This window comes from Silene latifolia, chromosome 4 (genome assembly GCF_048544455.1).
Source record: "Silene latifolia isolate original U9 population chromosome 4, ASM4854445v1, whole genome shotgun sequence".
NCBI lineage: Eukaryota > Viridiplantae > Streptophyta > Magnoliopsida > Caryophyllales > Caryophyllaceae > Silene > Silene latifolia.
The window spans coordinates 14,657,873-14,684,695 of NC_133529.1; the positions used below are offsets into that span (position 1 = coordinate 14,657,873).

At 36.5% G+C, this 26,823-nt stretch overlaps 1 protein-coding gene, 3 non-coding genes and 1 pseudogene across 4 annotated transcripts; 4 read left to right on the forward strand and 1 right to left on the reverse strand.

Moving 5' to 3' along the window:
- Nucleotides 1-7,382: 7,382 nt before the first annotated feature.
- On the forward strand, nt 7,383-7,580 carry LOC141653978 (U2 spliceosomal RNA). The gene has a single exon (XR_012547563.1). It is a non-coding gene; the product is annotated as a U2 spliceosomal RNA (small nuclear RNA).
- A 3,149-nt stretch (nt 7,581-10,729) lies between these two features.
- LOC141654591 (U2 spliceosomal RNA) lies at nt 10,730-10,925 on the forward strand. Its single transcript, XR_012548147.1, has one exon. It is a non-coding gene; the product is annotated as a U2 spliceosomal RNA (small nuclear RNA).
- Nucleotides 10,926-13,622: 2,697 nt separating this feature from the next.
- Nucleotides 13,623-13,807, forward strand: LOC141653945 (U2 spliceosomal RNA; annotated as a pseudogene).
- A 698-nt stretch (nt 13,808-14,505) lies between these two features.
- LOC141651102 (arginine-specific demethylase JMJ20) lies at nt 14,506-19,739 on the reverse strand. The gene is made up of 9 exons (XM_074458827.1): nt 19,403-19,739; nt 18,213-18,389; nt 17,939-18,098; nt 17,710-17,827; nt 17,322-17,391; nt 17,147-17,227; nt 15,342-15,398; nt 15,130-15,241; nt 14,506-14,966 (listed from the first exon to the last, which is right to left on the reverse strand). Exons 1-9 carry the CDS (start codon nt 19,631-19,633, stop codon nt 14,506-14,508), a joined length of 1,467 nt encoding a protein of 488 aa, XP_074314928.1. The 5' UTR covers nt 19,634-19,739.
- Nucleotides 16,357-16,551, forward strand: LOC141654354 (U2 spliceosomal RNA). Its single transcript, XR_012547914.1, has one exon. It is a non-coding gene; the product is annotated as a U2 spliceosomal RNA (small nuclear RNA).
- Nucleotides 19,740-26,823: the final 7,084 nt, after the last annotated feature.

A 26,823-nucleotide genomic window follows, 5' to 3' on the forward strand; every position in this document is an offset into this window, starting at 1 on the left:
TGCCATTAGTCGCTTTCTTAAAATCCACGTCATCTCCATATCTTCATAATTGGCGACAGATTTTGGTCGCCATTTTGGCGACAGATTTTGGTCGCCATTTTAGCGACTGATTTCCGTCGCCAAATGCCTTGTTCCCGTCGCCAATGTCCCTAAAATTAATTCATGATCGAGACTTAGCGACGGTTTCCCGTCGCCAAATATCAAGTCGCCAAATTTACATGTTTTTTAGCCTAAATATCGTTTTTGACCTAGCCAAATACGTAAAACCTGCAAATAAACCAACACTTCCAGCAGAGAACACATGGGAAGCCAACACAACCAAACTTGATAAAGAAAATCAAGTTCCATACACATAACTACGAGTTCTACGAGTTTTGGTCATCTAACATTATCCGGGAATAACATGTTCTCTAAAAAACTACATAACAGGGAAACTTGCTCCCGCTCCACTACCACCTCCAAAATTAGGATCTCTAGGATCCTTTGGTTGCGGGCGCCACCCAGTGTTGCAATTGGCGAAGAAGGAGTTCATCCGTTCCATTTCCTCCTTCATCCTCCGAATTTCAAAGATCTCTCTCGGCATCCCGCCTCTCCCTCTCGGCATCCCCTCTCCTGGCGGCTAATTGAGCTTGGAGCACACTCACGACACTTGGGGTATAAGGTTGTTGTTGGGAGGAAATTGACCCTCTTCTTCTTGTAGGAGGGTAGAAAATCTCCTTTGCCGACCCGGCTCCATACACATCTCCTCTTTGGAACCCCTCAACAAGATCAAACCATAGCTCATTGTCATCAATTTCCGGGTTGTTCTTCCTACGGACAAAGAATTGTTCCTAAAAAATTGATAAAACATTAATGGTTAGAGGTTACTTATCTAAAAATTGATAAAACATATACTTTAAAAAGCTACGAAATTTTTATTTTTTGACACTTACATATAACTGTTGATCTTTTTCCTTCGCGAAGATCAACTTGCCCTTGCTTGTCTTCTTTGCGTGAGTGTTAACAAAGAGATCAACAATCGTGGGTACCTTACCCTTATTCTTCTTGGTCTTCCGGAAAAAAAACAAGGAAATTGTTACTCAAACATGATAATTAATGAGACTAATTAAATTAGAAGACTATTAAATTAAAAGCTAAGACAAATAACTTACATCTAACACCACACGATCATGAAAAGATTGAGACCCTCCATAATGAGTAGGCTCAACTTCCGCGTCCTTATCTCCTCCTTTCCTGTTGATCTTGTTCCGGGCCGATGCTTCCTAACTCAAATTAATTAACAAAAATGCTAATTAAATTACAACTACATACAATAATAAGCATCACTAATGTATAAATTACAACGAGATACTAAATAAGCATCACAACTTAAACAAAATATGAAGGATTGAAGTAATTAAATCGATTTGAGTCGAAAACAAACCTTTATTAAAAACAAAGGGTCGGTAGTGATGTAGTGTGCGGATGGCGGCGGCGAGTGGTGGCGTCCGGTGGTCGTTGTATTGGTGGTGGCGTCGGGTCGTCGGATTTCTGGGCGTTTTTTTTTTTTAAGTTGATGATAGAGTGAATGAAGGGGACGGGGTGAAGAAACTGGCAAAAAAAAATAAACAGACGATTGGCGACCGTTTTTGGTCGCCAAATTGGCGACAGGTAATGGTCGCCAAATTTATGCGTATTTTTCGGTCGCCAAATTGGATAATATTGCGTCGCCCTTGGATTTCATACGGATTTTTGGATAAAAAGGTGTAGTCGCCAAATTGGCGACGGCTAGTGGTCGCCCGAGTTTTTTTTTCTGTCGCCAAATTGGCGACTGTAGCATGTCTGTCGCCTTTGTCTTGTTTTCTTGTAGTGATATGTTAATAATAAGACATCAAAAATCACTTGATATTTAATCTCTTTTTAGTTTGTCTTTATCTCCTTAAATATGAAAATCCGAAGTAAAGGAGTAAACAATTTCAACTTGACACAAAACTTTAATTTTCCTTTTAATGTGTCATACCGAAGAGAAATTGTAGTTTCTGAATTCTTCTTTATATCCACTGAACTTTAATGCAAATTTACTTAAAAAGTATTTCAATCTAAACTATACAAAGCTATCAACAATGATGGATTCATCATTATATGAATTTGGAAAACACAAAATTAATTATTTCTCGATGGACAAAGAACCAAATTTACCCATATGAAAAAATCCGAATTCCACCTAAGGTGGTACCAAAAAGAATTTTCCAAATTCAAATAAAGGAACAAGTCATTAATGATAACTAAATTAATTGACTGTCTCAAATAACTTAGATGATGGCATGCCCCAAATAGATGAATCTTTCATCATCAATTGGCTTGTAACATCTCAATTATACTTGCATCAATATACTTATGTGGGTGAAAAACCCAAATTCACCCACCAAACATGATTGGATATAAAAATTAACTTAGACAAACGCAAATGAGAAGTTTAACTTTACCGACACGCCAAGCGTTAAAACTGGTACTAGATTTTCCTTATGTGTTCAAACTCTTAACAAACTAACGACTAAAAGAAAGTCTAACCTTATGTTTGTTGTTATTTCTTTGAGTTTGACTTTTGCAGCTTCTTAATTAACTGAATTAACTTAACTGAAACTGAAACAATGCCCTTAAATATTTCCCTAAATTCGAATAATCACTAAACTCATGCATTTTGAATGTAATACTTCTCAAAGTTACATACCTTAGTCCTTACGATAAGTACTTTTACCTTATGAGAAACAGAATTATACATTCTTAAAGCAAGGTAAGATCACAACAATCAGAGATAAAATTCACATTCTCTTACCATTCATTTAATAAATAGTTTCATCCGAATTGAGAATGTAACTGAAATGACAGATATAATAACCATAAATGTCAAACTGAATGAACAAAACAACATCCTTATATTTTGAATAAATTCAAATAATTAAAGTGTCTTTCCGAAATTAATATTTAGTTATTAAACATAAATATTAACTAGTTAAAGACATTACTCATTGTAATCAAATATTGACGATAAACTCACGTCGAATACTAAGCCTTCCTTTGGGCCGACTCAATATTCACATGAAAAACCAAACAATCGTCACATATTTATTACCCAACGTGTATATGCAATTCGGCCAAATAATGGCATTCCTTTGGGCCGACCATTATTCGCATGAACTGCACACACTAAACCAAAAACTGAATTTATTCACCTTAAAAACTTTATGGGCATAATCCTTATGAGTGTCATAAACATAATGACACTCTCTTAACTTGATTTTCAGATTCAATATTGGCATCCCCATCATCGCAAGATACCTAACACAACATTAAGTTTAGTCTTTGGACATAAAATTAACTTGTAAGTGGTCATCTTGGTGTAGTGATCAAGTATTAACAATAAATTACCGTCAAACATTAAGCCTTCCTTTGGGCCGACTTAATATTCACATAGAAACCTTACAATTGTTACATACTTATCACCACAAGCATGACTGAATTTCGGCCAAATAATAGCCTTCCTTTGGGCCGACCATTATCCGCATGAAACTCAATCACACACTGTAGTCATAATATTGTAAATCATTCATCTTACACAATAGAGGTTACTTTGGCAACTTATTGTGTCGATCAAACAACCTAAAATATTAGACCCGTTATTATAAATCCGATTGGCCAATTATTAAATCTGAAAACACAAGTCCTTAATTGACAAGTGACTTAACCTTTAGTGATAATACACAAAAAACTATATCAAAATAGTTCCTTAGTCATATAAGTCTGTAAAATTGATAGACCATACAAGTATATATCCTTATTTTCACTTGTCCAAGCCCTGAACATTCCTTAAAATTTATGGACACATAATTATACTACATCCATAAATCAAACAAACTAGAAGCATATTTATTAAGCTTAACATGCTGAAGTACATGTGTCAACTATTAAAAGGAAACATCCCATAAACAAGTCCCCTTATTATTAAAGAGAAACTCTCCTAAATTAATATGCAATCATAATATAATTATAACCCACAAATACGCAGGAAGCCATAATTATTACTAGCATATAAAACCGTAACTCAATATTATGTAATTATGAAGGGTGTTCATCCTGGCATACTCCGTAGTTCCTTAATTTCTAATTGCCCATAATTCACGGCAATCACATCTCACCCAAACCGAAAGCATATTTGATAAACTTAATTACCTTAAACCAAAACCGTATGTATGAATGATAATCATAAATCTCAATAAATATTCATGCAGGCTAACACCTTTAGTATTCTGATTTGCCAACTAAGGTAATGTACCCAACTCCCAAGATCACGAGATCAAATTATCATTATGGTTAAAACAAGATATAACACGGCATACCAAATACTTACTCAATTTTCCGGATCAGACATACCTTATAATCTTTATGTCTCAAATTTATGCCGCTAAAAGGGTACCAAGAATACCATGTCCTTAAACGCCTAGCGGCAGATCAATACCATACCATTAACACAGTGTACCAAATTGCACTTACATTGTATAATTAATTTAATTATTCCCAATAGATTAATCACTAACATGATTAATAATTACCATAATCCTGAATTGGCTATGAACCAATTATGAAAATCCCAAGTTAAAAGCCACGTTGCATTCAAAGTTTCAAACAAAACAGCAGTGACTCGGTGAACACAATTATAAGCAATGCCATCAAATTCGCACAGAAATTTAACGACGGATACCACGAACACGTAGCCAAAATACCGATACCAAATAATTCAATATGAAGGTGGCTCTGATACCACTTGTTAGAATTAATCCGAATAGAGACCATAAACTTCATACTAAATTACTCGGTAAACTGTAGAGCGGAAGCGTACCTTGATTTCGTGACGATAGGTAGGGATGAACCGTCTGAAGGGACGGTCTTCAGGATTAGGTCTTCTAGTAGACACACATACCGACAGGATCTCTCTACTGATGGGATGCGGGGAGATTAGGTTATTGTGTGCTACCAGGGACCATAACCAGGTGACTTATATATAGTCTCCTTAATCTAATGCGCCCATCATGCATTAGTAACCTAATGGGTATCTACACAATTAAGATATCCGGCCCATACTTTATAAGACGTAATTAATATGCCCGTATTCTATTATCCAAATGGATCACTATATTGGGCTAAACTTAAACGATAGCAAACAAATACAATCTGTATAATAGTGTGTCCACATAAATAATATTGGACCCAATATTCTTACAGATCATACCAGACTGTCCGACTTTAATTACAAACTAACAATGCTTTCGTAGTACAATTTTACAAACATTTCCAGTTGAAGGGAAACACATCAAAAAAAGGAAAAAAAAAATCATAGGTCAAAGACAGTAAGGAATCTGTTATATAACAATCCTCATAACTAATAAACTTGAGTGCACATGATTCCTCATGATTAGCCCTAATGTTTTGCAGGCATATAATATACACAAATTCTTGTTTGTGACGGCACATATCCGTCACTCTTGAGTGACGGATACCATTTTACCTCACAAAGTACTCACTTTTTCTCTTTCTGCAACACTATTCATGTGGTCCCCTTTCTCCACTAACCCATTTTGTTACCATTTTAACTCACAAAATATCCGGCACAAATGGTAACCCGTCACAAGGGAGACCAATTGTATAATATATACATTAGCTACTTTCAAGATCTCGAACATGATCATGTTGCTCAAAAGTTTTAAGACATGCATGCTAAAATGGTCACTCACGACCCCATTAAAAAAAAAATTTGAGAAAATTGCTTTCAAACTTTCAATATATATACGATCAATTTGTTACTCTAAAAAATGGAACAAAAAAAGGTATATCGCTATTGATTATCGTAACAAAAAGTAATATATTCGATTTTTGGGACGAATCAATAGAAACGGACATAGCCATATCGCCTTAAATAATTTTTTTTTTCCTCAAAATTCAACTTTAGATTGTAGGCGGTATGACTATTATGAAAAAATAATGAACAGATAAACTTACAGAACTTGAAGAAAAAGATGTCGTGGCGTGATAGAATCACTGCCCTAAAGTTGAATTTGCCCCGCTCGATACACACGGCCTCTTGGCAACCAACCCCCAGGGTTACACGACGTCCGAGTCTAAGGTGTACGACAAAGACTCAGAATGAGGACTACTTGCAGAACGTTGCCAAAATCAGCTATGAGTGAAACGTATTTAGGTAGAAGTAGATTAAGAAGAGTATATGTGAGAATGTGTTGTGTTTCGAGATGTTGTAAGTATTGTGATATTTATAGGAGAAACAAGAAGGATCCAAAAGCACCATTAAAAGCACCTCGGAAATAGGTTTTTAGAAGACTGAAAAATTAGCGTTGGAAAAACCTTAATCATCTTTAGATGACCACACAATCAGTACGGTAGAAAACTGCAATAATAGAAGACTGAGCGATCAGTCTCGAAAATTGCGCAAAAGAGTGTAGAGAATAAGTGATCCAAAAGGAGCCCTTTTACTACTACACATATTAGTAGTATAAACCAAGTGATCGCTTATAAACTGTAATACTCTAGCTTTTTCTACCAATGTGGGATAAAAAGAGCTTCTTTTGAAGCAACACTTCCAACATAGCATTGTATAACAACTTTTTACGCACACTTAAGAGCAAGTGCAATGGGAGAACTTTAAATAAAATTCTTCCAATGCCAAATCATTTTTTTTTTACCATTTTCTATGTTTAAGAACTTTTTTTTTCAATGGAAAAACTTTTATTTTGTTCTTAATTGACACCTATTATTAATTTTCTTATCTCCATCACAATATTTAATTTATTGAATGAAATCAACCAAGAAGTTGGTTCTTATTTTGAAAAACTCAAGGATATGCACAGTGAAAAGAACTTTATATTTAAAGTTCTTATTGACAAATTCAAGGTAACAATCATCCATTACACTTGATCTAAAAGCATCAGATATATAGTTCAACATTACAGCATATACCAAGAATACCAAATATCATCGGGTGCTCTGCTTGTGAACTTTTCATAAAACTTCTCTCTTGCTTAAAGGACAAAAGCGTGTAAGATTAACTATTTACTTCTTTAGTTATAAATACGAGACGAGTATTTTGCCTAATTGTATCGATGAAAGGGTAATCATATTGCTCATAACAAGCATAAAGTTCAAAAATCACAGGTAGAAAGACTATATAACTCCATGATGTAAATACCATAGCACTATTTAGAATACACTTACGTAGTACATAGTTACACCAGTGAATTAGTGATGTTTTCCATGTTATATCCCAGATCGAAGAAATATGGTTGCTGAGCTGGAGAAAGACTATATATAATCAAAAGCTGGCCAATAAACAAATCATACCTTTCTCGGCCTTTTGGCTAAGATCATGTGTAGTATCTGTTCTTGTCGGTTTAATATCTGATAGGTGTTCTATATGTCCACCTTAAATATTAAACTTATTTTTTAAGAGGGAAGGTCTATCAAGGTAGCTTGCTACCTGAATCTTTGTGTGTCGCCCATGCTTTGCACTACTACTTGGGTTTGGCGCACCTAAGAGGGAAGGTCTATCAAGGTAGCTTGCTACCTGAATCTTTGCGTGTCGCCCATGCTTTGCACTACTGCTTGGGTTTGGCGCACCTCACCAATTCTAGTTTAATTTTTGGGATATTCTCTCGTGTACCTTGGGTTTGGCGCACCTCACCAATTCTAGTTTAAATTTTTGGGATATTCTCTCGTGTACCCCTCAGCTTTTTCATTTTCTATGATATACCCTTCTTTTCATGCAAAAAAACTTTGACCGTCAATAACTCTTGGCTACAAGTTTAGAATACGATAAACTTTTTTTCCAAATTGACTGTCTTTAAGAGGTCTTCCGTTTGAAAAAAATTCACCGTCTCAACTTGTAGTCGGGAATTATGGTCGGTTAAAGTTTATTCGTTAAAAAATATTTGACCAACCATAACTACCGGCTACGAGTTCAAAAAGCAGTGATTTTTTTTTTTCAAATTGAAGGCCTGGCGAGATAATTGGTTTGAAAACAAAAATTACCGTTTTCTGAACTCGTAACAGAGAATTATTGTCAGTCAAAGTTTTTTTTGCAAAAAACGAGGGTACACCATAAAAAACGAAAAAGTTCGGGGGTACACGAGAGAATATCCCTTCATTTTCGAATTTGATTTGATTGAACAGAAAAAACAAGGCTTATAGTAGGAGTCCAGTTTCGATGAATCGTGTAACCGTAGCCGAGTTTGGATAATCGTGAAATTGTAAAAGCTCTGAAGCAGCAGTGGACCAGTGGATGATTGGGAAACTGTAAGCTAGCTATAAGCTTTCAAGCACCGGGAGAAGGGGCCATGCTCTCAAGAATTACTAGTGGTCGACTAATTTGTCATCTGACGAGTCGAGTTTGGATGATCATGAAACCGTACGTGATCAAATGAGTTCCGAGTCAAATAATTAGTTGAGTCATGTTTGGATGACCATGAAACCGTAAGATCTAAGCTCTCACGTAGTGAGAGGAGGCACGTGCTTGTTAAAGAATGAGCCGGCAACTCATAGGGAGTGGGTTGGTTTAAGGAACCCATTTAAGTCGTAACAAAAGCGAGTATTTATAGGGCAATTATCATTGCTTATGTACCCGAACCTGGTGATCTATGCATGAACATGATGCTTGGGTGAAAGGTCACGAGTCGATCGAGTTAGGATAGGGGTAAGTTTGGATAGGGGTACTTAAGGTCTTCCATCATTGATGGGCTATATAATTAGGAATTAGGATTGTTAGCGATGTAATAGTGCACTGAACCGAATACGTTATTCGGTGGGATGCGAATGAGTGAGGACAAAATGCGCTGGAAAGGACTCGTGTTAATCTTTGGGCCATGTACACAGCCTGGTAAGCTACCGTGAATGACCACTCCTGACCTACGTTTGGGGCGGAGTGTTACAAGCGACATGCTCCCTTTTTATATTAGTTTTAATCCTTTGTTTTCATAAATCATCCAAGTTTACAAAAACACAAATTGACATCACAAATTATCTAAATAGATCCTGTTTGTTGACTATGAGTTTGTGACAATCATTGGTATGAACACTATGCACATATCCACTGCTTCCTGACTACGACACAAATTGTAAAATTCAACAACACTACAAAGTGTTTATTACGTTAAAGGGTGTAAGTGTGACACCCCCATATACCAAGGAGCCTTAACAAGACCTTCCCTAGCATATAAGGACGTTACTATCTCGGTAGCCCGAGAAAAGTAATCATCAAAAGTCGATAAAAGAACACTTATAATAACTTTACAAGTGATTTAACCGAAACTACTAATACAGACGATACACCCTATCAACCCTATGTAAACTACTCTTGTCACGACTCGTGAAGACTCATCCCGCCCGGAACTCCAGCTACCATCCAAGACATCACCTGCCAAGACTGACTGCTCACCATAAGGGATCACGACAGACACAACAGAAACAAACAAGAAACAACCACACAAGGTCAGCAACTGAGGCAAGACACAACAACAACTACCAACATACTACAAACACAACCAAGCAAACATACAAGCCACAACCACTCCAACCAATCATCATCACCGACTGTCCACTGGACCAGCCCTGCCAGTGGGGGACCGCAACCGTTCCCACCTAAGCCCCGCTCATCATATCGAGCGATAACCATGTCCCATTAATGTGCACATCCCCTCCCGTGGTAGGTTCCACGGAAGGCGAAACTAGGGTGTGAAGCCACTCCCGCAAGTGACTCCACTCAGCCGAGGACGCAACTCGAGAACCACAGACAATCATCCACAAACAGCTGTACCACAACAACAACAAACGAAACAACACAACACCAACTGATTACCATAATCAAACAACCATACCGACACTATAGTCAACACAATAAATGACACACTAAACAACCAACATAAACTGAGTAGGCGAACCTACCTTTAGCCAACCGCAGCGATTCCTTGTTCAATCACATGACATCAACCAAGCAAGCAAAACCCCTATACAAACAGCATGAAAGCCTATTACTACCACCACAATCCTACGAGGAACAACAATGACAAAGATGATGATGATGACATACCTACGCATTGTATATCGGCGTCAAGACCGCTACCTGACTCAAGCAACCTATCCCCAAGGCACAAGCATCCTCAAAGGCTCCCATGGAAGGAATTAAGGTGAAAGGAAAGAGGTGAGGCGACATCTAGGTCTGAAGGAAGGAGGCGGAAATGATTTGCGATTCTATCAAAACACGATTATAAACCCTCGCTGTAAAGACGCTACTCGATCGAGTAACCAACTTACTCGATCGATGGCCCCTACTCGATCGAGTACCCAAGCTACTCGATCGAGTAGCCTCTACTACATCGAGCACCACTCATCCCCAAGGTCTATCACGACACAAGGCATCTCTTGTACGAATTCCTAAAGGTTATCACATGCCCCCAAGGTCGGTCAACGGGTCCTAAAAGGACGGGTATTACAGTAAGTGTTTTGCTGCATTAAAACTGATAACAAGATAAACATATTATGTACAAAGCATTACTCATTTCAAAGTTTTATACTCTCTCCATCTCGGTCTTTTGTTGTCCTTTGGTTTTGGCACAAAAACCAAGGAAAGGGGGAAAGAGCCAATTACTAAATGACATGTGGGAATAAACAGAGACGGGTTTACTAACAATTCATACCTTTCTCGGCCTTTTGGCTATGATCAAGTGTAGTATCTGTTCTTATCAATTTAATATCTGATATGTGGACCATTGGTTCACACGATATTAAATTTATTTTTTAAGAGGGGAGGTCCATCAAGGTTGCTTGCTGTCTGGGTCTTCACGCGTCGCCCATGCGTTGTACTACTGCTTGGGCCTGGCGCACCTCTCCAAATCAGTTAAGTTTCTTTAGTCTATCTGTAGTCTGTACATGTATTTCTCATGGCATATACTATCAGTCTAAGTAAATCTACCCAACAGTTGCAAAGCTTGAGTCGAGCTATCCAGTTGAGATGATGATCAAATGTAACCAAGTGTTCGATATTTGTCGAGTCTGGAAATTTTATGAACGTGAACCGAGTTTGGATGGTCATAGGCAAACTTTAAGCTTTCGAGTCGAGTCCCAAACAGTCATCAAATGGACACTTTGGTGGAGAAAGTGATTTGGAGTATAAAATCGTCTCAACTATGAATTTTTAACCATGCTCACAAAGACTCGATTATCTTAACTTACCATCAAAAACCCTAATTACAATCACTCTTTTTCCAAAATGGTTTAAATCTGAAACCTATAACTTATTCATTTATTACTATCGATAGAGTGACGAGATACATATGTATAGTACTCTGTATGACCATATCTATGTTTAGTCAGTTAGGCAAATACATTGTCCTTTAGTATTTGATCTTTGTATTATCTTCTTGTTATAGGAATTATTTTTTTATCAATGAATGTATGCGATTCTTCCCTTTCTCATAAATTTATCATATAAACTGGCTACGGAAAAAATAAAATTGTTTTTTACCAACTTAAGAATAGTATCATCCATATACATATAATCAAATCGCATTTACAAAGAAACATTTGATTTTAAATGATGCAATTTGTTTTATATAAAACTCGACATTGCATAAGCATATTCAATTCAACCGTATAGGGGAAAAATAAAATCGTTTTTTACCAACTTAAGAATAATATCATCTGTATACATACAATCAAATCGCGTTTATATAGAAACACATTCTTGATTTGATATTAAATGATGCAATTTGTTTTATATAAAACCCGACACTGTACTGCAGAAGCATATTCAATTGAACCATCTCTTAAGAAAAACACTAATATCTGATATTTGTTTTCCCTGCAAAATGCACTCCAAAACAGCACAAACTATTCTAGCTCTATTCCTCTCGACCATTTGTTTACAAAATCTACAGTTAGCACACGGAGATGCTGATCTAATAATAATGTACTGTCGAACAACAGACTTTTACAAAGAATGTTGTGATTGTGTAGACTTTGTTGCTGGCCGTAACGTCTCAACAGACCTCGGTGTACTTAAAGCAGTCATGACATGTGGTGCTCGGGCTGTAGGCGCACTGCACTCCGACTTGCTTGCAAATGTACAAAAAACTACAGAGCCCGCATTAAAGGAAGCCTTGACGGTCTGCCTCAATAAAGTCGAGGCTGTTATTCAAAGACCAGTTATCGAAGCTGGAGCAAGCGCGGATAAGAGGGATTTCAGAGGTACCGAAGGACACGTTCAAGAGATATTAACTCTGCTTAGTGTCTGTGATGATGCAGCTAAGTCTAAGGCTCGTCAATTCCCTGATGTTGTGGTCAGTGACTTGGCTACCGTTCAAAGGGATTGGTCTGGAATTGTTTTCAAAATGTTGCGTTGGTTTCGTTAAACTTAAACTTGCTATCATTGCAACACATTTCTAAAACTATACTAGTGTACTACACAATTTATTATAGTACCGTCTGGATTCGATTTAAACATTTTACTAATATTTTCTTACATTTATATACCGAGTATACTTGTTGAGTTGCGTTCATTTTTCAAATCATATGCAATAATAAGCAGTTTGAAAACCGTATACAAATGCACTCTTATTGGATCGCTTGATTTTATGAGTTGTCAATTTTCTTTTTGAAATATTGACTGACAAGGACACAATGCAGTAAACTTCAGTATTTATAATAAAATACCAAGTAACCTCTATAAATCCTGAAATTTTGTGACAATTAACTTTGATATAAGAATGGACTATGAGCAAAGTTTCAAGATTTTACAAGCAATTTAATAAATACAACAAATTCGCCTGACAAAGGAATAATCTGACAATCTGCCTGGAATTGTTTTGATTTCTGATTGATAAATGAATATAATTAAGATCTCAAGTTTCCACGGAATACTCACAGGATACTTAAGACAATAATTTGACAAATTTTAAGACTCGAATCCACAGATGAACACAGGATTAAAGACTCAAACTTGAACAACAATGCCGGATTAATTCACAGCAAGACATAATTAATTTAACACTGGCAACAGACTTTAATCAATTCTCTACAACAATGCACAAGAGAATGATCAGGTATGGGACCAAACTACAGCTTAGCACAAGTTTGATTTGGTTGAGAGATTTCACAAGGCTTAATTTCATTCGAAAATATTCTGCTTTTCTCAATTGGAGACACTAATCCTTATATAGACCTGCCTGTGATTACGGTTGAGTACAATGTGATCCAAGGGCTACTTTTCCAACCTGCCCATGTGCACCACATTATTAATCTAAATCCTTATATAGTACTAAGCTCTCGACATCGTATAAATCTTATAATTTGAAGTTTTACAGTAAGTTCTTGCAAGATCCCTAACTCGATTCTTCTTCACATCATATGATGAATTGATGCCTAATCCATCCTTGCCATACAGTAACTCCTCATTGCCCTTGAAATATAAGATTTCATCGCAATTTAATGAAAAGGTGTAACATCTCACCCATATCCCACATCGAAGAAAAACCTAACCTGAACTAGAGAAAGACTATAAAAATAGAAGTTGGGCTTCAATTCAAATCATACCTTTCTCGGCCTTTTGGCTAAGATCAAGTGTAGTATCTGTTCTTATCAGTTTAATATCTGATATGTGGACCATTGGTTCACACGATATTAAATTTATTTTTTAAGAGGGGAGGTCCATCAAGATAGCTTGCTATCTGGGCCTTCATGCGTTGCACTACTGCTTGGGCCTGGCGCACCTCTCTCCGATTCTAGTTTTAATTTTTCAGATGTTCCTGTCTTGTGGAATTTAATTGAAGGGAAAAACAAGGCTCACATTAGGAGTTGAGTTTGGATGAATCATGAAACCGTAAGCACTTAAGCTTTTGAGTTGAGTTGGGATTGAAACCATAATCTCTGAGCTCACGCAGCACGGCAGCAGTGGTTTAATAATGTTGTCCGAGCCGAGTTTGGATGATCGTGAAACTGTACGCGCTCTAAGCTTTCAAGCACAGCGGGAGGGGCCGTGCTCTCAAGAACAAGTAGTCGAATACTTTGTCAACCAAGCCGAGTTTGGATGATCATAAAACCATATGCTCTAAGCTCTCAAGTAGTGGAATGAGGCGATTCATAGGCAGTGGCTTGGTGAAGGGAACCCACCGGAGTCATAGCAACAGTGGATCCTCATAGGACACTGCTTACGGACCCGGAAGGTGGTGATCTATCCATGAAAAGGATGAAGCTTGGATGAAAAGTGACGAGTTGATCGAGTTTGGATAGGGGGAAGTTTGAATGAAGCTTGGGTTAGTTCACGAGTCGATCGAATAAGAATAGGGATAAGTTTGGATCGGAGTGCTTACGGTCTTAATATCTGAAGTGCTATATTTAGGAAATAGGATTGTAAACACATTCAAGAACCTGAAATACATACATAGTCAGATACACTAGCTAAAACCTATACTATTATACAGAGAACTCGTCAACAAGTAGATCTGAATTACCAAGACCTTTTAGAATGCAGTCGATTAAGTTTATAAGATTCTTAGAATTTGAAACTTGGAATCCAACCATGTCAACGGAATCATGAATATCATTCTTCCAAGCTTTGTTGTCTTCGAGATTAAGAGTGGATGGCTCATGTAGCTTTTTATATGTACTATTCATAGCAGAGTAGAGTTCTAGAAAAGCAGGGTCGTCTAAGCTCTTCCTGATATCCAATGAAGTGCCACTGTCTTCGGCCAAAATTGTTGAGTTCATCTTTAGAGCAACTTTCCTTGCCTTTAGTAAATTCAGAACAATATGTTGAGCCCACGGAGATGTAGTCTTTGAAACGGTTTTGGAGCCTTCCGTGATATTGCAAAGTTGTATTATGTTGGCGAAAGACATGCGTGTTATGAAGGTGAAGAAATCAACGAAGTTCATGCCTGCATAAAAGAATGATAAATGGGTATAAGAAACCAAGCCGGTCTCATGTAGCAAGGCTTGCAGTGGCTTATGAAAAAAAAAAGCAATGTTGACTGTGACAAATTATCTTGGGCAAGGAGCCAAGGACTATATAGCAAAGATCCCAAGCAATTTCTCCAATACCTGTGTTAGCAGCAAGATTACGCTGGCAGAGAGACTCGAAATCATCGCATATGTCTCTAATATCTTCTATTAACTCCTTCGCAACATTGTAGTCTCCGACAAGCAAATTCCACTGAGAGAAATGACCATAATTACAACTGCGTCTCTCTACAAACTTAAGAAATTAAAAAAAAAAAAAAAGAAAAAAACGAGTATCTATTTGGTACACTTACCACCCAATCAAGATTATAAGCATTAAACCAGTTGTGGTTGATTGATATCACATCTTCCTGAAAAGTTTATAAAACACATATTGACATCAACACCATCTTCAGAACATCTAAATAATCTTTGACCACTTTGAGTCTGTGACAAACACATGTATGAACACTATGCACATATCCGCTGCTTCCTGACCAGGACACTAACTGTAAAATCCGAAAGCACCACATAGTGCTTATTAAGTAAAAGAGTGAGAGTGTTTTGTTCCATTAAAACTGAAACCAATGTAAACATTGACAACAAAGTATTACTCATTTCATAGTTTTACACTCTTTGTACTTTGTATGATATCCAATATTAATCTGTGTCATAATGTAGGACCAACTTAAATCATCCCCTTAGTTACAACAACAATTATCCAATATAACTCGTTATATAAGTCGAGTTACAACAACCTTAGCCCTATTTCGAGAAATTATTGACTTCTTTCTAAAATATTTGTTTATGATGGTAAAATATACTCCCTCCGTGCTGGTCATTTGTTTACCTTTGGTTTTGATACAAAGACCAAGAAGAGGGGAGAGGGCCATTTGTGGGTGGTGTTATATATATTGGGGGACAAGTTGACAATTGGTTATGTGAATGATCAAATCACCCTTCAAAAATATTCTCAATATAGGAAGGTAAACAAATGACCCAGATGGAGGGGGTACGACTCAAGGAAATTTTCAGAGGTACAATTTTTTCCGTTGACAGATTAGAGGGACCCATTTTCCCCTCAATCTACCTTGTGGTTTTAATGTGGTGACTTGTGTAAAAGGAATATAAGGCATCTGTACACAAAATGTAAATATCCCCTTTTGGCAGTCCCTTGACTATACATGATGTGAAAGAGTTTATGTTAGGAAGCAAGAGCCCTGCAAAGTTGTATCGTCAAATAAAAGCAAAACTATCCCACATCGCTCAGTGACCAAAAGAAAAGAGCATAACACCATATAAAAACGGAGACGGGCCTGTAAACAACTCATACCTTTCTCGGCCTTTTGGCTAAGATCAAGTGTAGTATCTGTTCTTATCAGTTTAATATCTGATATGTGGGCCATTGGTCCACTGATATTAAATTTATTTTTTAAGAGGGGAGGTCCATCAAGGTAGCTTGCTACCTGGGCCTTCATGCGTCGCCCATGCGTTGCACTACTGCTTGGGCCTGGCGCACCTCTCCAATTCCAGTTTAATCTTCTTATCTTATGCTATAATTTTCATAATTTGATTTTGATTATCATCCCTCTAATTTTTGGATCATAGAAAAATTATAAGATTTAAAAAGTAGCATTCTAAAAATATTAATATACAAAAAATATTATGATTTGATTATCATCCCTCTAATTTTTACCTAAAGCACTGGGTTTATTTAATCAAGATGTCACATCTTCCTGAAAAGTTTATAAAATACATATATATATTGGCATCAATACCATCTTCAGAAGACATAAATAAATCCTCACTGTTTGTTGACTGCGACACTAACTGTAAAATTTGACAGCACCATACCTTAAACGTAGAAACTAAAAGAATCACATAATTACTTAGCACAATATAGGATACACAGCAGTTGTTGATTGAACAATCATACCAAATTATGCACTTAATGGTACCATCCACTTGGAACAAATATAATTTCACTGCTTCTTGACTACGACACAAACTGTAAAATCCGACAGCACCACAGAAATCTTATACTCCGTAAGTAGAAACTAGAAGGATCACATAATTATCTAGCAAACATTAGATACACAGTAGTTGTTGATTGGCATACCAAATTGTGCACTTGATGATACCATCCACTTGGAACAAATATAATTTCATTCTTCATTTGGGTACATTCCAACCAAACAGTCTGTGAAACAAATTAGAGAGTAAATACTAATCAGAATATCGATCTCGGATAGAGTAAGCGAACCTATGCAAAAAATAAAATAAAATCAAAATACCTTCTTGAAGCCAGGGAACATAGATTCACTGACATCCCCAAAAATGTTGTAGACGGAATATGTCATGGACCTGCACCCATGTTAATTACAGGTAATATAACGTAAAGATACAAGAAAAGGAGAGAAATACACAAATAAGAAGTAATAAGAAAGAGCAAGTCTCAAGACATGAGTTAACATCCAATAGACTTCAGAGTATTCCTATAATATTATGAGTACATATTTAGGGAGTTTATACTGAGAAATTAGATCAACCTCAAATGGATCTTTAACCGTGCAAAATGACATTTGCACCCAATACAAGCTACACTCATTTCGTTTCACTATCACAGTCCATCAACTTGGTCATCACGTAAATCTTATGTCAAAATTAATTAATCAAGCATACCTGTTAAACACAAGGTGACGTTGATCAGGGGGAAGAAAAAGCCATAATTTTGTGCCACAAACGTTGGCCGACCAACTGTATGACCTGAAAACATCAGCATGAAGAGGAGTCCATGTGCCTGGATGAGAAGAACACGCTCAGCATATATGATACTCCAGATTGCACTGTAGTGTACAACCATCTGGAACACAGTCTTACAATAAGCTTGTCATTGCATCAAATGCCCAACCTTTTGGTCCCATGTAAACAAACCGGTAGTCAGAGCAACTAATCTCATTCGTTTCTTGGGAATCAGTATCACAATGCATGCGATACTTGTCGAGGTATAGGTTTAACCAATCATCGTTAAAAAACTGTGGTGTTGCATACGCTTCATAGTCAGGGTATTCCTGCCAACCGATAAATGCAGATGGAATTAACAGAATTCATGACGTATTTGCTTCGTACAATCTACAATGGTAAGATTGGTAACTCTAAAATGAGGCATTAATCTGAACTCAAACCTTGACAAAGTGCCAGTCCTTCAAATACAGTAAGGACTCATCACAACTGCTAGCTGAATTATGATTACGGGTCATCTTTTCCTTACGTTTGAGTTCAAGCCAGTACTCAATGAACTCGGAGACTGACATATCTAGTCTTTGTTGATCGGAGACTTCCTTGCTATGACAGTCTGCAACCTGACAATTTTGAAGTCGAGTGTTACTCGTGATGTCAAATAGACAAATACCATGACTTAGGCAAGTGGCACATAGACAGGCAAAGCAAAGAGACCTAAACACACAATCTGAGTATTCGTCCCATTGTGCATATATCGGACACAATACAGGGTCTTACTACTATAATTACACATATTGAAGATATCATTGCTTGTGAATAAGCGCCGCTGATGAAACCAAACAAACTTGGAAACCATGATCATAGTTAAAAAGCATTACTTCATCAAAAATGACATCTCATGTAAACCATAATCATACATTTGTTATATATCCTTCGTCTCTACGATCTCCGGGCTAATGAGCCGTAAAATGATGATCATAATGCATCACCATAAATTCTAATACAATATAGCCCGAAAGACATGATCATAGTTGATCCTATGTAAATGCAATCACACATTTGTTACGATATCCGCATTTTATGACACCATGACCTCCTACAGTCCTACAAACAAGCTGAAACACCAGAGTTTTTAACATTTTCAAAATGATCTAATGTTAAATTACTCATAAACTTCAGCCTGTTACTGTTTAATGTGGTTTATCAACAAGTAACTAGAGTAAGTTTACACTATAAGGTCGTCCTACACAAGAATTCGGGTTAATTTAACCATTAATCCCACAAAACAAATACAAAAATCACTAAAATAACACCCCATAACAACATTTTACTTAACAAATAACAAATTATCTAAAATTAATGAAAAATCATTAATCCAAAAAATGTACCAAATGACAAAGGATATAAATAAAGTGACACCTAAAATGAAAAGAGCCGGTCTTGCTTAAAACCGTCTTAAGCTTACAACATAGTCAGTATAAAATGAACCACATAACATGGAAAACGTCATTAAGTTTCCAACATATTCATCATAACTGGTATTAAATGAACCACATAACATAACAAGACACCGTCTTTAAGCTTAAGACGGTCTCAAATGAGATTTTGCGAATAAAATAAATTAAATTGTGACCTGAACTTTAGAATTCCCGAAATGGGTAGAAAAGAAAAGAAGATTGGGTGATCCAAATTCATCAACCCAATCTCGGGAAGCGCGCCAATCATCCATTAAACCAGTTAAAATAACAGGTTGATTCTTAACCAGGTACTTCTCAACGAACTCGGTGTAACTCAGTTGTTTCCCATTCACTCTTTCTATCTCCCCACTTATTTTCAGACGTTTCTTCATCTCTGTTGGGTCCATGGTTGAGTTGACTCGGTGATTCGAGTTGTGACTCGGCTGATGCAGCGAGTCAATTCGGGTTAGGCTTATGCTGTTGAGTTGTGTAGGATTTTGATTTTAGAAGGGTAGGGGCCGGACTCCGGAGTAGAAAGGGGTTAATTAGTGGAGAATAATTTGGGTTGACATAATATATTAGGCCTATATGGGTAATTAGGGGTGGTCAAACGGGTGGGTCGGGCTTGGCTAAGTGGACCTGGAACCAGCCCGGGATAGAGGGCATACCGAGCCGGATAGGAGTGGACCTGGAACCGGCTTGAGGTAGGTTTGAGGCGACGGTCAAGGACGTGCCTAGGGCGGTTCGGGGTCGGGTACGGGCTGGGGGCGGGCCATATCTGGTGGAAGTGGACTCGAAATCGGTCCAGTTGGGGGCGGCTGAGACCATGCTGATCACAGGCCTGGCGGGCTGGGTTAATCTAAGTGTTCATAGGACGATCAATGGCCAAGTGAATCACATAATATAAAAAGACATCGTCTTCAAGCTTAAAACACTCTCAAATAAGATTTTGTGACTACACACTAATACATTATTTGTGTAACACATTACCCTTTTTCACAAAAAAAAAAAAAAAAAAATGCAAGTTATTGAGTAAATGATGCGTTAAAAGATAAGGATAATGAGACATAAGATGGAATGCAAAAAAGGAAAGAAAGTCCGGACTCTTATACACGAGTGAAGACTAGAGTGTTACCGTCAAACATTTATGTATGTTTGGCTAGTGTATACGTGTTAGAAATCTATATCTCATTACTTAACATATTCATATATGTGATGATTTAATTTAGTCATAAAATTAAACATTGATCTTAAAATTGTCACATGTCACATGTCAATTTGTCATGTAAAATTGTTATGTAAATTTGTCACATGTCACATGTCATGTAAAATTGTTATGTATTTTTAACATATTAAAAATCAATGCATCTAAAACCCTTATAAATGTGCGAACTTTGGAAAACATTCTCATTGAACAGTAGAGCAGTAGATTTCGTGCGTATCATGTGCTCTGCAGTGGTCCTTCTGTTTCTTACCCTATTTCCCTCTTCTTCAACTACTAATTCTCCATCTCTCTTCAATTATTCATCGCTATAATCTTCATTCTGCTCTCCTCTTCATCGTTCCATCAATATAATTAATTCCGTCTTCTTCTACTTTCTTCTTCTGGAATCGTCATTTACATTGTTGATCGATAATCGATTGATTTGAAGGTTAGTTCACTTTCATCTTCTTGTCGTTCTGCCTGTGATTTTGTTTATAACCCTAATTTTTCTAATTCCGCTTAATTAGTGTTAATTTGTTTGCTTTTCTAAAACCCTTATAAATGTGCGAACTTTGGAAAACATTCTCATTGAACAGTAGAGCAGTAGATTTCGTGCGTATCATGTGCTCTGCAGTGGTCCTTCTGTTTCTTACCCTATTTCCCTCTTCTTCAACTACTAATTCTCCATCTCTCTTCAATTATTCATCGCTATAATCTTCATTCTGCTCTCCTCTTCATCGTTCCATCAATATAATTAATTCCGTCTTCTTCTACTTTCTTCTTCTGGAATCGTCATTTACATTGTTGATCGATAATCGATTGATTTGAAGGTTAGTTCACTTTCATCTTCTTGTCGTTTACTTTGTGATTTTGTTTATAACCCTAATTTTTCTAATTCCGCTTAATTAGTGTTAATTTGTTTGCTTTTTTTCCATAATGATTGATTCATGTATTATTGTTGATGTGCTAGGCATGCAATTCACATCGTCGGCGGCTTAGAGCAAATGCCGTTTATTTCATTTACTCATCTCCTCTTTTGTTCATCAATCGATTTGATTTTGAACCCTTAATTAGGGTTTTGATATGTTTTTCGTTTGGGTTCATTTTCGCTTTACGATTACATTTTTATCTGCTTTACGATTTTAGCATGAATTTATTTGCTCTACAATTCCATTTTTTATTGACCAGGTTCCTCCGGTTGATGATTGATCCATTTTTCCGTCTCAATTTGGATTTCAAAAGTTCCGGTAATTTCATTTGTTATTGTTTGTTAGCATGAATTTATTTTCTTTAGAATTCCATTTTTAAAGTGATCAGGTTTATCCAGTTGATAATTGATCAATTTTTGATGTCGGCTTTGATCGTTATTTCAATTTGTGATCGAGTTTGTGTCATTTTGAGTGATAGCATAAAGGGCCGATTATCTTTGACGAGGGGGAAATAGGCCATTGTTGATACTATATTCGTAATAGAAATATTTAATCAAAGTGTATTATTTCTTACTTCCTTACCTATTTCTGTTAGAGTAGAGCGTTGTTGTTTTTACTCGTAAGCGCCATATATCATGAGAGTATATCATCTCTTACTTCCTTAACTATTCTACATTCGGAGGAGAAATATGGCATACATACTCCTATGTTTTTGTGAAATTATTCCTCTTTGAACCTAATTTGTTTTCTATTCCTGAGTATAGGGGAACACGATTGTTTAATTTCGAATAGTCTAAATTGGAACTTCTTGCGCGTAAAGTGGTAGTGTTAGATGTTGGGTGGGTAACTCAAGTTTAGCTAATGAAATTGAGAATTAATTTAAGGTTATGGAATTGGTTAGTATACTGGTAGGTGAAAAACATGTTTATGGGTGTAATTTGTGTGGGGTTTTGATTTGTAAAGGGAGTAATTTATTACCCTTATAAATGTGCGAACTTTGGAAAACATTCTCATTGAACAGTAGAGCAGTAGATTTCGTGCGTATCATGTGCTCTGCAGTGGTCCTTCTGTTTCTTACCCTATTTCCCTCTTCTTCAACTACTAATTCTCCATCTCTCTTCAATTATTCATCGCTATAATCTTCATTCTGCTCTCCTCTTCATCGTTCCATCAATATAATTAATTCCGTCTTCTTCTACTTTCTTCTTCTGGAATCGTCATTTACATTGTTGATCGATAATCGATTGATTTGAAGGTTAGTTCACTTTCATCTTCTTGTCGTTCTGCCTGTGATTTTGTTTATAACCCTAATTTTTCTAATTCCGCTTAATTAGTGTTAATTTGTTTGCTTTTCTAAAACCCTTATAAATGTGCGAACTTTGGAAAACATTCTCATTGAGCAAAGAGAGCAATAGATTTTCGTGCGTATCATGTGCTCTGCAGTGGTCCTTCATTTCTTACCCTATTCCCTCTTCTTCAACTACTAATTCTCCATCTCTCTTCAATTATTCATCGCTATAATCTTCATTCTGCTCTCCTCTTCATCGTTCCATCAATATAATTAATTCCGTCTTCTTCTACTTTCTTCTTCTGGAATCGTCATTTACATTGTTGATCGATAATCGATTGATTTGAAGGTTAGTTCACTTTCATCTTCTTGTCGTTCGCTTTTGTGATTTTGTTTATAACCCTAATTTTTCTAATTCCGCTTAATTAGTGTTAATTTGTTTGCTTTTTTTCCATAATGATTGATTCATGTATTATTGTTGATGTGCTAGGCATGCAATTCACATCGTCGGCGGCGCTAGAGCAAATGCCGTTTATTTCATTTACTCATCTCCTCTTTTGTTCATCAACTGATTTGATTTTGAACCCTTAATTAGGGTTTTGATATGTTTTTCGTTTGGGTTCATTTTCGCTTTACGATTACATTTTTATCGCGTTTTTACGATTTTAGCATGAATTTATTTGCTCTACAATTCCATTTTTTATTGACCAGGTTCCTCCGGTTGATGATTGATCCATTTTTCCGTCTCAACGCTGGATTTCAAAAGTTCCGGTAATTTCATTTGTTATTGTTTGTTAGCATGAATTTATTTTCTTTAGAATTCCATTTTTAAAGTGATCAGGTTTATCCAGTTGATAATTGATCAATTTTTGATGTCGGCTTTGATCGTTATTTCAATTTGTGATCGAGTTTGTGTCATTTGAGTGATAGCATAAAGGGCCGATTATCTTTGACGAGGGGGAAATAGGCCATTGTTGATACTATATTCGTAATAGAAATATTTAATCAAAGTGTATTATTTCTTACTTCCTTACCTATTTCTGTTAGAGTAGAGCGTTGTTGTTTTTCTGCTCGTAAGCGCCATATATCATGAGAGTATATCATCTCTTACTTCCTTAACTATTCTGTTCAGAGGAGAAATATGGCATACATACTCCTATGTTTTTGTGAAATTATTCCTCTTTGAACCTAATTTGTTTTCTATTCCTGAGTATAGGGGAACACGATTGTTTAATTTCGAATAGTCTAAATTGGAACTTCTTGCGCGTAAAGTGGTAGTGTTAGATGTTGGGTGGGTAACTCAAGTTTAGCTAATGAAATTGAGAATTAATTTAAGGTTATGGAATTGGTTAGTATACTGGTAGGTGAAAAACATGTTTATGGGTGTAATTTGTGTGGGGTTTTGATTTGTAAAGGGAGTAATTTATTTGGGAAATAGATTTTATGTTTGATTTGTAGGAGTCAAGTCATTATTCAAGATCAAAACTGTCACTCACTAAGTTATTGAAAGACCAACCTTTCGTGCCCATTTATTTGTTTTTCTTAACCTTGTATGGTTAATTGTGGCATAGGATGACTTTAATTTCGCACCTATTTACATATTAAATTTACCCATTTTATCTTTAATCATGATTTGTAACTATTTTGTTACCTATAGTACCATATTTCTTGAAATGTAAAATGGACTCTCAATAACACTCATTCAAGACTGGATCTAGAGTTTGATTATAGTGGTGCATTAAGGGATTCAAATGGTTCAGTTTTAGGGTGGTGGAGGAATGGCCACTTGGATTATGATAACAGTGGATGCAGCCTTGTATGTTGGACGAGGTCTTAATTCTCTGCATCTAGCATAAAATTGGTGTAGAGTATTGCTTTGTTTTACCCGTGGTTTTAAATGTTACTAAGAATTTTGACAGTGTGTCATATTGAGGACTTTGATCTCATTTTGATGTGCTAGCCAAATCAAAAATTCCCACTCGATTGTTTATGTTTTAAAGATTTTATAAGGATAAATTTCTTGTCATTGTTGGTGTTGCATTTTTTGAAAGAAGAACTGGAGCACAGGGGTGAGTAAAACGCACACAAAGGCGGAAAGTCTATTAACTTGGTCATTTATCGCCCTAAATGTGAGTTGATCGCTTCTTTGTAGCTTTTGGTTACTTAATTGGATGGTTAGTCTTACTCTTTCCACAGGGTTTCTTAATTTTATTATGAGATTTGGTAGCTTGTTGACTTTTCTTTGATGGGTTGTCCAGATATTGTTGGGAAGTGTAGGTCGATATCAGTATAACAATATATAATATGGGCTTTGATTCTTTGTCGTAATTCTTTTATTGATAATTTTAAGGTGTTATGCGATTTGTATAACAAATGTGCGATTTTTATGATAGGCGAGTGTTAGAGCTTCTGCATTTTTACTGTTATCTCTAAGAGTATGCATGTCATTATACCTGTAGGTTTCAGTGTTTGTTGGGAATATGTGATTTTATGTGAACTGATGACTTTTATGGTGAAAGCTTGATTGTTTATGTTCAATATTGAACCTTTTATAGTGTAAGCTTAATAGTTTAGGTTAAAGATTTAGTTAAACTGCTCCTGAAGTTAGGTAGGGAGGAGCGACACAAATTTGACCACGTAATCATTTAGACAATAGTTATACCATTAATGCTTATATATGATTAACTTTCATTGTATCACAACTAAATGATCCTTTTTCAGAGTCATTTTTGATTTTTAATGAAGGTTGTTTTATTAGAAACGCCAGTAACTGACACTTTTGCTAAATTTCAAAATCATAACTCTTTTTATTTTCTTAGATTTGAAGACAGTATGATCGTAAGTTTTTCAAGTTAACGAGTCTGAAAGATTTTCTTAGTTGGGTCGCTGTTGCTAGGATGGCTAAAGCAAGGCCGATTTCATGAGGTTGCTCCGTTTGGGATGAAGCATCGTTGGGTCAGTGAAGATGGACATGAGGTTAATATTGAAGACGGAGTCCGGACTGCTTGAATGGTGTAAATTTGTGAGATGTTACCATATACTGCTGCTTGTACGCACATATTAACATATCATCATTACTTGTTTTATATATTCACGAAATTGTTCTCTAAAAAAATGAACATTGGTTAAACTGTTTGTAATTCAATAAGTAAATTCGTGTAGCAAAACAAACTCATTTGACAGTAGTCTTTAAATTTGGTTTTAAGTATACACGCCTTTGACATTTGATAAAAGGAAGTCGTTTTAAGTGGGTTATATCACTCCTCATTTACCCTGAACCCTCCATTTCTTTTTATATCTATACAACTTTATCAAGAATTTCTTTTTTTTTTATCCTCGGCTTTAGACACATTAATTAAAAATCAATTTTTATATTACTGAACTTGAGTACAAATCTTTTCTTATGATTAAATGTATACATATTCGAATATATAGTTATCTCAATATGTGGTCTATCTGTCATTGATTGTTGTTTAAAGAGATGGAGGGGGAAGGGAGCCAGGTAGGGGGTAGGAGAGAGGGGGAAAGATAGATAGGGGAAGAGGGGTAAAGAGTTTGACCTTGTTTAATCATATTAAGATAAGGGAGCTGGAGACGGAGGCGAGGCGCGGACGAGAAAGGGCCAATCTTTGTCCGGTGTGAGGAGCAAGAGAGAGCGGGGATAGATTGGGAGATCATCTGTGTTTAGCTTTATTCAGGTTACCTTCTTATATTTGGTGTACCTGGACTCGACTGCCATTGACTCTGGAGGGATGGGGGAGGGACAACATAGTTGCTGCCATTATTTATGGAGACTACGGTGACATTTGTCGCGAACCTTGTTGATGGGAAATGTGCAGCTTAATATGACTATGACCGGTTACTTTTATGTCCATTGTTTCTCACTTGAATCTTGTGTGAGTGTCTTGGATATTTAAGAGTTCTCACTTTCTGTACAAAGGTTGTAGCGTTTAGTGTCATAGACTTCATCGCATTCAATGTCCAAACTGGTCAATTCGGGTCGATTTCAGGTTTGGTGGCTTCGGGTCGAGTTCAGCTGGGTCGGCTATTCGGCTTCGGCTCATTTTCGGATCAAAAATATTTAATTTTTCATGGATAATAATCAGTTTGCAACAATGACCATTCGGTTCAGGTCAATTCGGGTTTCAGATCAAGTTCGGGTCTTGAGTTCGAGTG

Excerpts from the sequence above, each read along its gene's own strand:
- LOC141651102 (XM_074458827.1), bottom strand. The coding sequence starts at position 19,633 with ATGGACCCAACAGAGATGAAGAAACGTCTGAAAATAAGTGGGGAGATA. Across the intron at positions 17,392-17,709 it reads CGTCACCTTGTGTTTAACAG|GTCCATGACATATTCCGTCT; the intron begins GTATGCTTGATT and ends ACATGGGTGCAG. Across the intron at positions 14,967-15,129 it reads TAATCTTGCTGCTAACACAG|GCATGAACTTCGTTGATTTC; the intron begins GTATTGGAGAAA and ends TCTTTTATGCAG.